Source organism: Choloepus didactylus, chromosome 6 (genome assembly GCF_015220235.1).
Source record: "Choloepus didactylus isolate mChoDid1 chromosome 6, mChoDid1.pri, whole genome shotgun sequence".
Taxonomy (NCBI): Eukaryota; Metazoa; Chordata; class Mammalia; order Pilosa; family Megalonychidae; genus Choloepus; species Choloepus didactylus.
The window spans coordinates 1,306,678-1,319,737 of NC_051312.1; the positions used below are offsets into that span (position 1 = coordinate 1,306,678).

At 53.7% G+C, this 13,060-nt stretch overlaps 1 protein-coding gene across 1 annotated transcript in view; it reads right to left on the minus strand.

Moving 5' to 3' along the window:
• Positions 1-3,676: 3,676 nt before the first annotated feature.
• The window catches only part of LOC119537836 (toll interacting protein), a 29,332-nt gene continuing 19,948 nt past the window's right edge, over positions 3,677-13,060 (minus strand). Inside the window, exon 6 of the mRNA XM_037840415.1 lies at positions 3,677-6,968. Coding sequence (XP_037696343.1) covers positions 6,760-6,968 — 209 coding nt within the window. The 3' untranslated portion in view covers positions 3,677-6,759. The remainder of the gene's footprint in view (positions 6,969-13,060) is intronic.

The following is a 13,060-nucleotide window of genomic DNA, read 5'->3' on the forward strand; positions in this document are numbered from 1 at the left end:
CTCATCAGACCCAATCCGCACAGTCGTCAAGGGAGCGGACCGTGTGATGTTCCGTGAGACGCCACGAGGGTGAAGGACTCGGTGGATACTGTGGCAGAGAGCAGGAGAGCTGAGGCAGCCCTCAAGCAGCATCGTGAGGCCCTTCCAAGGAACAGCCCACTGCCCCAGGGAGGCCCTGTAAACGAGCCAGTCAGCAGCTGCACGCCGAGCGCCAGGTGCTGTGACTGGTTCCAGTGAGGACCCTCCCGGGGACGCAGCTGCAATCGCAGTCGCACCTGACGACGTCTGCAGTAGCCCCCAGTCATTCTCCGAGACGCAGGTGACCTTCACACAGGCCGTGGTGCTGGTGAGATGGCAATGGGGTGGGCCCCACCACTCCTCCACCTTCCTCTTTCTTAGCGGCATTCATCTCTGTACCCCCACACCCGGGGTGCAAGTAATGGCCCTAACCCCACAAAGCAGCAGACCAATGGGGGGCTCTGCCAGCTCCTAACAGCACTATTTCAATCACACATTTGGGAACTGGGAAAAGAAACACGGGGTGGGACCCTGGGCCCAGAGTCTGGCCCGAGCTAAGATTCCACCTCTCGCCTGAGCACCAGAGGCCCTGCTTGGACTGCTGGGCCACAGAACATTCTGGATCCCTGCACATCAGCATCAGTTCACAGCACGTCTATCTAGCAGCCCTTACAAGGCACAGGCATCTACTTGTCCCCAGTGCACAAGGACCCAAGCAAACGGCTGCAGGTGTCTCTGGGGAAGGCCTGGAGTTAGACTGATGATGTGCATGTGCCCGTGTCCTGGCGGCCATGGAGCAGGGTTCCCTACCAAAGGGGCTGGCCTCCCTCCAACCAAGGGCTGAGTCTGTGAACTGCCTGGGGTGCGGAACGGTGAGAGGCGGTGACTTTCCACTGTGATGACTCTAGTCAGGTTTCTCCATTCTGAGACACTGTGATTGACTGGCCAGCAAGGATCCCTGCAGGCCTGAGCCTGCCGGTTTCCTGTCCCTGCTGCCCTGCAGTGCCCACCCCATCACTGGCAGGTAAGAGCTAGCCCGTGGTCTCCACGGCTCCAGGGCCCAACACCCCGCTGAAAGCAGGGAGCCCAGCACAGAGGCAGCAGCCCCCCGATTCCTCCCTGGCCCACGAGGGGCTGCCCTCCGGAGGCCTGTGTTGATGGAACCCGCTGCACATTTTATCTGAAATCCAGGCTGACATCCTGAGCTTTGGATCCTTCCTCCCATCACCCCAGCGGCCTGGCCATTGAGCCCAAGCTCCCGTCAACCAAGGAAGCCGTCAGAGCCTCCTCCCTGGGCCCTGGGGCCAGGCCAGCGTCACAGTCCACTCTCCTTAGAATCTCCCCGCTCCCACCCGGTCCCAGGTTCCTGTGATTCTTTGGGTGTGTAAATTGCTTCCTCCCGAATCTAAGCCTTGCCCCGGAGCATGGGGACTGGACGCTAGTGCAGCTCCAGAGGCCACGGGATGGCGTGGCGGGTTTCGAGGAGCACGGGCACACCTCTTCAGAAATAACGTGCTTTTGCGTCTATCAACCCGGGACCACATGAACACACTTCTCATCCTGCGGTTTCCAGAAGCGTGTGGGCAGTGTGACTTCAAACCCAGCACAGGAAAGGTCTGTGATCACGAATTCTCACTTTTCACGCTGACAGACCAGTGTCCTCGTCTCCTCTTTCCCCAGCAGGTGAGTCTTTTCCAGCCCACCCTTCCCAGGAAGGACCGGGCCTCACAATGCTCCTCGTTCTCAAGCCAAGGCCACGTCCCAGCTGCCAGGATTAAGGACCCAGGCGTCCCGGCAGCCAGCCCTCCGGCGGCTGAGCGCATTGGGCAGCTGCAGCTGCTAAGTTCCGGGGAGACCAGTGGACAGAAAGGCACATCTCCCTGCCCCGCGGGGCTGACACTCGGTACAACTCCCCCCACCTTGGGGATCCTCCCTTCCCCATGTGCTCAGCTGTGCATTGTACAGGTCCTCATGTGGTTTATTCCGGCATTTTTTGTATTTGGGCATCGAAGAGTTTCGAAGAATCAGAAGAAAATTACCTTTGTTTCTCTGCATCACACCCAGCACCATCACATGCACGATTTTCATCAGCTGTTTTGGGCAGAAACCATTTTAACAGAGACCAAGGGGCATCAAGGTCACCGTGGACTAAGTGCACCCTGCAGGCAGCAGCCCCGGGCGAGGCGCTGGGTGCCCTGTGGCTGACCAAGGCCCACGTGTGTCCACTCGAGGGGTGCGAGGGCTTCAGAGAGGTCAGAGCTGCACAGACAGCCACGTCGGTGACAGCTGTTCCTGCGGTAAATATTTGTTGAAGAAATGCAGGAAGACATGAGGCAACATGAGTCTGGAGCATCTAGAAGCAAGTGTGTATTGTATTAACTCGACCTACAGTGGAGCAGCCCCTGGACCTGTGTGGACTCACGTGCACGCACACGCTCGTCCGGGAGAGAGAGAATATCCGAATGTGTCCGCAGACATCCCACCAGCTGGCACCAGCCTTGGAAATGGGGGGGGGGGTCTCAGTTCCCGAATACGGTGAGCACGTGGCCACACCCGGTGTGACGCAAGGGCTTAAAGGTGAACTGCTGTCCACTCGACTTGCTTCCTGAGTGTGAGCCGACGACTCCACGAGGCACTCGCCCCAGGAAACAGGCCAAGGTGGACCTCCTGCGAGGGGCAGCAGTCCCCTTAGAGAGAGACACCACTTCACGGCAAAGGCTCTCTTCCCACTCCCAGGTCAAAATGGCCTGGAAAATACAAGTTAAATGGGATCACAAGGAAATGAGAAGACGAACACCGTGACTCCTGAGCCATATAACATCACTGAAATCCACAGCACCGGACTGGAGTCCCTGGGGCTTTTCTGCCATAGTTTTAAGTGGGAAAAACCTCACCTGGTACAAACAGTTAAGGTCAGTGCTCTGAATCTTCCCATTAGGTCTCACTTTCCCTTCCATTTTGGGATTTGTTCTACTTACACAACCTTGTCACTAGTTTTGTGAGGATGAGGTTAAGTTTAGCTTTCACACAGGACAGGTGTGCCTCGCAGGGTGGGGCAGTTAAGGAATTGGCAGAAAGTTAAAAAGACAAACTGTAATCCACAGTCAGTCCCCCTGCTTATCCGCCCACTATCCACAGTCAGTCCCCCTGCTTATCCGCCCACTATCTACAGTCAGTCCCCCTGCTTATCTGCCCACTATCTACTATACTTGCAAGGTGGAGACTCAGACATAGAGGTTCCCCAAATAGCCTCATAACTTGTTACCAAACTAGCCCAGACTGGCTCTAAAGAGGCCTGGGCATAACCATTACAGTCAGGGGTGGAGATTTGTTCCAAGGGTTCCTAATGTTGCAAATTTGCCCGGGGAAACATATTTCAAATGTTTCTAATTTGGGGGGGGCTGCATGTTTCAAATCTGTGCGGGCTAGTTAGGCTTGTGGAATAGAATGTCACCTCTGGAGTATCCAGCCAATGGAGAAACAGGGGAGGGCCTTGCAGTTAGGTGTAGGGAATAAATACGCTGGGTCTATTGTTCTGTGCGCCAACCCCCACATTTGGTTGGGTGCCCGCTCTTGCAAGATCGTGAATAAATTCTTTTCTTCTCCACAATCGCGTGAGCGTTTATTCCTTTTTAGGAACAGTGCTTGTTTCTCACAGTTTATTAGCAAGTAAATATATTTATTATGATTGATTCATTAACTCTGCATATTATGCACTTAAAACATACTCGGGAACAAAAAATGGTAAATTTTGTCTTCAAGGACATTAATTCTCTATTTTTATATGAATCATTTATTAAATCAGAAGGCTGGAAAGTAAAAATACATTTAACAATGAAAAAAAAATCTGGACACTGGACCCCAACAAAACCACCTGAAACTCCAAGTTCCATGAACAGGGGGGCTGCGGGCTGCGCTGCAGAGAATGTGGGGGGAATCCCAGGTGAGACTGAGGCCAGGGCAGATGGGACCAGCAAGGCCAAGCAGGAGCCTGCCCAGGCCAGGCCCACCGAGGGCAGGGGACGTGTCCAGGAGGGCCGCCGAGGGCACAGGGACGCGTCCGGGAGGGCCGCTGAAGGCAGGGGACGCGGCTACAGGGCCTCCATCCCCGGCCCCCAGGCTCCCCCCGGCTGTGGCCTCCCTGCCTCAGGCTGGGTGCCAAGCCTCTCCTCAGGAGCGTGACGAGCCTTTCAGGGGGAAATAATCCGACCCTAGCCAGGACGCAGGTGAGGGCAGAGGAGCGTGCGAGCAGCACCCCCGCCAGGGAGGATTCTGATGAACACAGCTTCAAACGGATGAACAAACACACTGCTTATGGGATAATCCAAACACGAAACAGAGCACACGACGATGAAAAGAACCTTAACCAAAGGCCATACGAAACGTGCTCTTTCTTTGCTCTATAAAAAAATAAAGTGTTCATGAAAAAGGAAAATAAGAGGTCACCGTCAGTTCAGAATCCTAAGACGACCCCTCCCCGTCTGACAGCGCCCTGGCCGCCTGGCTGGGTCACCACTGCCCAGCTGGGCCCTGCAGAGGGGGAAGGAAGCCCCCAGCACGCCACGCCCCCACCCCCACCTCCCCGGGGAGGCCTCGAGGCTGCGAGCTCCGGTGGTTTTCCTGTCCCGAGCTTGCTAATGTCACTAAGCAAAGAATCTAAAACGTTACCATCTTACTTAACATTTTCTCTCCCATTTTAGAAGAAATCTGCTGCACGGGCACAGTATCAAGCAGTCTGGAATGGAGAATGAGTGATCTACAGGAAAGAGAAGCTGACTGTTCAAAGTCACTGTTTGAATCGTACTTAACAGATGTCAATGACTCCTCCATGACATAAAACCTTTAAAACCCACAACTAAAGAAAAGCACTCGGTACAATATTAAAATGGTACCATCCGCTCACCACCAAAACCATCACTTGTTTCCCCAGGTTTACAAAAATAAATACCTTTCTGACTTGACCAAAAAAAAGGAAAGAAAAGAAAACCCCAAAAGGTGGCAGAATGCAGCGTTTTCCAGCTGACATTAAAACTTGTATTTTTAGAGAGGGAAAAAGACTGAAATTTAAGTACTAAGTTCCTCACTCTAAATCTTCCATACAAGTCCAGGCTGTTGGGGATTTCTGTTTTTGTCCACGGTGAAGTTTTGTACCAAAAGGCTGGGTGCAAACACACGGAAGGAAACAAAGTTACTGCAGCTTAATGCAGAACCGGACACACCACAAGCATGCAGCAATGCATATTAGGTTTTCAATGGTATGCGTATTATTTAAAGTGCATCACTGTTGAGAGAGAGACTTCTCAATTTTCTGATTTTCACAACTAGAGACCTGGTCGGTCCCTAAATTGAAGCTTGCAGTCTGCAACGCCACACGTGGCGGCCAAGTGGCGAAGAGCACACGCAGCCTCAGGCTTCTTGGAAAGATCTTACAAATGCTAATGTTGATCGGATTTCTATTTCTATCACCCAAACGGAATTTACAGTACTAGTGCACAAGTGTCCTTGAGTTACATCAGTAGTAAGCCAGTGGTTCCTAAATACCCTTAATAAACAAATACAAAACACTGTATCTACCATTTTTTACCCCTAACTTTAGGTTCTGTCCCAAGAGTCTATCGATGGGGCTGAAACCGCCCCTCGGGTTAACACCTCCCCAAGTGCACGAGAAACAGCGATCCCCCCACCAGCTGGGGCCGCCCGGATTTGAGACGCCCTGCGGACCCCAGGCCTCGCTCCTAACAGGATGGGATCTGCTCTGCGCTCACGCTGAAGTCCGAGGCCAGACCAGGAAGGGAGAGGCCAGGCACGAGGGCAAACCCGCTGGCCACCGACAGGAAACACGGCAAGGGCACTGCAAAGCAACGACCTGCTCCGCTCACCGAGGGCAAGACGACGCTGGCGTGAAGCCCAGGTTCACAATCACAGGAAGTTAAGGGAAGGGCACGAGTGAGCCGCTGGATGGTTCTAAAAATACCCCCGTCAACCGCCCACAGGTCCTGGGTGCCGTGAAGGAACAGATCTACCCAGTTAAGGAACCAGTCGCCACCCATAGCAGCACCAGGCTGTGCAGTCAGGCCCACGCCCAGCAGACGCAGGCTGCTTCCGCAGGAGGCACCGAGGGACCGGGGGAGAAGGAACGGCACACGGCACCGGACGACGCACGTCTCCAAGGGCCCCCCAGGTCTCATCATGTCCCGAAAGAAGGAAAAGGATGCAAAGCCTGCCCCTGCCCTCCACCAGGACCGGCGATCAAGGATGGCTGCTGGGAACGGGAACCCACATGCATTTGAAAAAGACAGGTGTGTGCAGAGACTCAACAAACACCTAAGGGGGTTACGCAAGTGTGCAGGGACTCAACAAACACCCGAGGCGGTTACAAAGGTGTGCAGGGGACCCTATAAATGCCTAAGGGGGTTTAACAGAAGTGTGCATGGGGACCCTGAAACACCCAAGGGGGTTTAACACAGGTGTGCAGGGGACCCTAAAACACTCAAGGGGGGACACAGGTGTGCATGGGGACCCTGAAACACCAAGGGGGTACACAGGTGTGCAGGGGACCCTGAAACACCCAAGGGGGTACACAGGTGTGCACGGGGACCCTAAAACACCAAGGGGGGTGGCGGGTTACACAGGGGGACTCCTTCACAGGAACCCTCAGGACATTGTCCCTGAGGGAGCCCTGGGTTGGCGAGTCCAAAGAGCAGGAGGCGACGAGGACAGCGCGGGGGGCTGGCAGGCAGCCTAGGACTCCTCGCCCATCTGCAGCAGCGAGTTGATGGCGGCATCCTTGTCCCCCCTCTGGGCCTCCAGCACGGAGCGGATCACCTCCTTGTCCATATTGGGGAACATGTCCTGGATGGCCTTCAGGTCCTCTCCGCTGCAGCGGGGCTGGGCGGCCGGCGGGGCCACAGCCACAGGCACCACGCCAGGGCTGCACACGGCAGGCATGCCTGGAAGCAGAGAGCGCAGGTGAGAACGCAGCAGGCACACGAGCGGGCAACGGCCACCCGCGGGCTCCTGGAGGGGCAGAGGCTCTCGGCCAGCAGGGAAGGGGCGAGCAAGCCCCCACCCTGGTTCCTGTTGCATTAACCCACACCACAGTCCCTGTGGAGTGTCAATGGGGCCACCACACCGTGCTGTCCGTTGAGGACTCACAGCTTATGCCACAGAGCTTAACACACTTCACCTAAGAACGAGACAGCAAACAGAATGCCAAACGCTCATTTATCCAAACACCTGAAATGCTCAAGCCTTCTCCCCCTGCCAGACGTCCAGATGCTCTCAGCCTGGCCAGTGCCGTCAGGGGCACACACCAGCCAACAGGAGGGAGGCCACAGCAGCCACTGGGCACCAGCGCTCACACCCAACCCAACACAGACCTTAAAGACAGAGTCACAAAACATAAAAGATCTAAGAGACTGGGGGGTGCATGTGGGCTGGTCGTTTTCTTTCCAGGGGTTTGAGTAGTGGACGGGACTGGGGACCCCAGATGCTCATACCCGTGGGTACAGTGGGTTCCTGGCATCGCCTTCTGGGGCCAGGGGGCTCCACTACCTCTCTGCGGTGCTGAGGGTCGGCAGTGACCGAGGAAGCTCCTCATGGCGTCTGAGCTGGCAGAAGAATAGCCAGGTGCAGGCTCCCTTGGCACCTTAACCGTCTGGGGCAGAGCCCACCCACGCAGACCCCAGACCACGGAAAGCGTTAGGAAGACTGAGCAGCTAACACGCTGCGGACTTCCCATTTAAATACCTCTCTAAAACAGGATTAAAATCACTAAGTATTTTGGATAAGAAAACAGTTTTAGGATATAACTTTTTCTTTTTAAATTCAGAAGATCCAAAAGGCAGGAATGCTATCTCTAACACTGGGCGAGATCAAAGGCACCAGAGAGGGTGGAGCCACCACTGCTGGGTTCTGCCAGCTGGCCTCGGCCCAGCACACTCCCTCCTACCCAGCACGTCTGCCTTCTGCCCTCACCCCGAGACAGGCTGTCACCCAACCCCCAAGAGAGCAAGGTCCTCCAAGGCCCTGGGGTGGGCAGACGACGGCATCCAAGTGCTCCCACCGCATGAGCTGGCTTTTGATAATTAAGAAAAAGGAAAACAAACCACGGCCCTATGGGGACGACAGATTGTTCTTGCTAAACTGCAAGGGTAGATGATCTTTCCTTTCTTTTTAACAAAGAGCTACAGACACTTACTACAGTGTTCACACTGTGTGACTGTGCAGCTGATATTCTTACAGACACTTACTAGAGCGTTCACACCGTGTGACTCTGTCCTGCTGATATTCCTACAGGTGCTTACTAGAGCGTTCACACCGTGTGACTGTGTGCTGATACTCCTACACTTACTAGAGTGTTCACACTGTGTGACTGTGCAGCTGATATTCTTACAGACACTAACTATAGCGTTCACCCTGTGTGACTCTGTGCTGATACTCCTACACTTACCAGAGCGTTCACACTGTGTGACTGTGCAGCTGATATTCCTACAGACACTTACTAGAGCGTTCACACCGTGTGACTCTGTCCTGCTGATATTTCTACAGACGCTTACTAGAGTGTTCACACTGTGTGACTGTGTGCTGATGTTCCTACAGACGCTTACTAGAGTGTTCACACTGTGTGACTGTGTGCTGATGTTCCTATAGACGCTTACTAGGGTGTTCACACTGTGTGACTGTACTGCTTTAGACGCTTACTAGAGCATTCACTGTGTGACTGTGCAGCTGATATTCTTACAGACACTTACCAGAGTGTTCACACTGTGTGACTGGGCAGCTGATATTCCTACAGACGCTTACTAGAGCGTTCATACCACGTGACTGTGCTGCTGCTGCTCCTACAGTCAGACTTACTGGGCTGTTCACACTGTGTAACTGTGCTGATATTTCAGCAAAACCAAATTCTCTCTGTATAAGCAGACAGAACACTACACAGAAGAGCTGATGCTTTAGCACGTGTGCACTCAGAACACGCAGCGTAAGGTGCTGGACTTTCACTTTGTTGTTCCTTTTGCAATCCCACCGACGTGACTTCTCTTTAAAATCTGGCTTGATGACACGACGATCATTTGGGCGGTGCTTTAGCCCCAGGAAAATTCCAAAGCACACCAGAGTGCCTGCGGCTGCCGCTCCCCTGAAAGGTGTGAGCAGACACCCCCTCCCAGGGCTGAGGAGGTGGCGCCCGCAGAGCGTGAGGTGCATCTGCACCCCAGGAAGGCAGCCCAGGACAGCCCGAGGCACGGCCGAGCCTGGGGCCAGGCCTTTCCACTCAGAGAAAGCGCGGCAGCCAAATCATCGCCAAAATGCTTCTCTCCTTTCTGCTCTGCAGTTTCCATTTAAAAAAAGAAAGAAAAAGAGCATCTTGAAGTTTTACATTTTTCCAGATGCTTCACACTTAGAGGTTTCTTTTAAAATTAAGAAAAAAACCCTATAATCATATGACAGTTATCAGCTAATTTTCTGAAATCTATTAAAATTCTAATTAATGTGGTAATCAAAAATGATCCTGTACAAAAAAAATCACAATAAACATTATCTCTGGATTCTCCTGATGGCATGGAAGCTTTAACAAATGAGTTCGTATTTTCTCTCCTCACCTCCTTCGTATTACCATGACAACCCATTGTGGTTTGTGGTGGTTATGCTTTTATGTTTCATGTTTTCTATCCCTATAAGCAAACTGGAAACAAAAAGCAAAAACCTGAAAGGAGAAACGCTGGCCGTCACCAGGGCCGTCGCCAGGGCATCCAGTCACTGAGTCACTCTGGGGGAAAGGAGGAGGCTCCGGCTCTACCTTCGGGGAAGTGGACAACCCCCGCAAGGTGCCCCCCGCCCCAGCCCAGGCCGCTGCTGCCCCAGCCCCTCTGAAGGCAAAAACCTGCCTGGAGGTCGCAATCACCAAAAAGGCAGCAGCCACGACTCTACACAGACACCGAGAGGGGCTTCAGGGACCGTTCCCACCGGAAGCCCAAACACACCAGTGCTCCGCTTCCACTCGTCCTGCTGGAGAACAGAGGCAGCCCACGCTGGTGCCGCAGCCCCTCCCTCCTGGGCAGCCTGGCGCGGCCCTGCGGGTGCTCGACAGGGGCCGGCTGAGCGCACGGCCAACGGAAGAGACGATGGGAGCCCCTCCCTGCAGCGGGCCCTGAGAACTGCGGGCCAGACCGCTCAGCTGGTCACCAACGCACGCCAGAGATGCCAGCGGTGAACTTCCACAGCAAAGAGAGCTTGAAAGGTAGAAACAGACCGTCAAATGTCAAAGACCAAAGCTTTGTGTTATCAGGATGGTAGGTGAGGAACCAAAAATACTTTGGTAAATATGACTTTCAGATTAACTTTTGAGACAGAAAACGCTGATTTAAAGACTGCAGGTACCACCCAGTTCAGCTGCAAAACAACTTCCCAGAACATGCCAGCAGCTGGACCTCCGGTGTCTCTGCAGACTGCACCTTCCCTCCCACAAACGAGCTTATGATGCGCTCTGGAAGGCTGGTGTTCCCATTGTAAGTACTCGGGAATTACATTACTCAAAGGGAAAATTTTTACGACATCAAATTTCAGTGATGCGGGATGCTTTCTTAATATTCCAAACAAGTTCCATCAAGACAATTAAAAAGCAGCTCAAAGACTCCTCAGAGCTTTTCTCCACCAGAAGGAACCAGGCTCCTTGCGCAGCGGCTGGCCCCGGACCGCGGCAGGAAACGTACAAGCCTGGGCATCGCTTACCAGAAGGCAACAAGATGCTCAAAGAATGATGGAGAAATGTCAAAAGGACAAAGAACTGAGCCGGAAGGGCTCCCATGGCCAAATCTGGGATAAATTAAGCAACAAAATAAATAATATTAGTGACAGATTAAAACCCACTGGCTGAAACAGAAAACCCCAGGTTCACACCGACGACGGTGAATCAACAAGTAAACAGGAGTCTGACAGGAAACTGGGCGCTGACCTGGTTTTAAAGCACCTCCACGCACGATGCTTGGTAATTCCAGAGGAGGGGCTGCTTCCCAGTGGAGGCCGGGAGACACCACCACGATCACGACCCCCCAGGACTGGGACAAACGGAAACCGGGGGCCCCTGGCAGAGGCAGACCCTACAAAATCACCGGCCCGCGCTATCGTAGCACAGGGGGTTGCAACCTGAGGCATTGTCTCAGGCTGACGGAACCCACCAACTGAAGCCACGAGCGATCCTGACCCAGATGCTTCTGCTACACAGAATCACCCGGGCAACCAGGACGCCGCTGGGGCCTGAGGACATGAGGGCACCAGCGGAGCCGGGCCCACTTCCCGGTCTTGACGGCTGTGCCCCGGCTGGTGGGAGAACACCCTCGTTTACAGGAGATGCACCCCACGGTGTGGGGGACGGGACAGGCAGCAATTTGGCAACCAAGTCTCAGAAAGTTCAGGCAGAACATTCTTTACTTGCTTCACAACTTTTAAGTTTGAGAATAAAGTTTCAAAATAAAAAACGTGTATCAAAAGAAAAACTTGTCACTGTTTATAGAGAAATCTAGTCTTTCCCAAAATAAACATTATAAGGCAAATGTAACGGCACTTACAAAAAGGAATTCAGGGGCCAAATAGCTCGAGCCTCTCTCCGAAAGCTGCCCTTCCACCCACCAAGCGCGTCCCGGCGTCGGAAACCTCTGCGGTCCCTCCCGGGCCCTGCTCCCCTCCTCGGACCGGCCGGTCAGGACGACAGGCAGAAGAGCACCCAGGCGGCAGGGGCGGGCTGGGGGGAGGCACCACGAGGAGCCCCGGGCGTGAGGCCCTGTCACGGCAGGCCAGGAGGGTGGAGCGGGAGCTGAGTATTTCTCACCCCAATTGCTTTATGTTTCAGTTTGAGAATTTCCATTCGGTTATTCTTAACGAGTTTCCATTGCTCTGCTGAGACTCCCTTTCTTTCACTTACTAAAACATTCCCCTTTAGTTCTTTGATTGTGGTCTTCTTAGATCTTTACCTGTATTTATACGCACTACGGTAACGCTTCAGGGTTTCTGGACGGTCGGGGCATTTCCTACGACTGGTCTTCCTGACTGTGGTGACAGCCCGTTTCTCTACTGCTCAGGGCAGATGTTACTGTGCATCAGACGCTGCGGATGGTGCACGGCACAACCCTGGATCCTGTCCCTCCCCTCTGAGGAGCGCTGCTTTTGGTTCTGGAGAGTAGTTTAGCTAAGGCCACTGTGAAGCCCTGCGGACGCCCTCCTAACTTCATCGGGCCAGGGCCTGGGCTCTGCTCAGTGGGTCTCGAGCAGGCCTTACTCCAGGGGCGGCCTTAAGCCTGGGGCAGGCCTTCCAGAGCCCCGGCTGGGTGCCTGTGTCGCTCAGTGGGTAACAAGGCCCTCTACCCTGGCCGGGCTGGGCGACCCTCAGCCCCTCCGCCCTGCTCTCCACAGCCTGAGCATGAGGAGCCCAGGGACCCCATGTGAATTCCTGCTGCCCCCACAGCCCTGCACACCTCTTTTCTCTATAGGGCCTGGCCCCACGGAGTCCAGACACTTCGACTACCCCAGACACGACGGGCCGCAGCTCCCTGTGCCCCAGGAGACAGTGTCTCCAGCAGACACCTGGGGCCACCATGGGGTTCACCTCGCTTCTTTCTCTCAGGTGTCGCTGCCCAGTGCCTCGGGTCCTCTGCCCAGTGTGATGGATGTTTGCAGCGGGAGGGTGGTCAACTACCAGGAGAGGAAGGGCATGAGGTTGACACTAAGATTTGAAAACTCAAAAGTCACGCCAGCTATAGTCCAATTTGACTCCACTGTGCTGCCACGGGCTGCTAATTTATAAAGTTATTAAACATGACAAACAGTAGTAGAGCACATGGTTTGCTTCATCAAACAGGAACATCATCTTTGACTGAGGAATTCCTATACTAGAATGTTGAGGAATTAAATCTCCACATCTCCAAAAGTTTCAACTCACCTCATTGTGCCAACAATTAGGGAAAAAACAAATCCTATTTTCTACATCCGCATACTAAAGTTCAAATGTAACACCAGACCCTCTTGCTTTTACAAGGACTGCCACGAA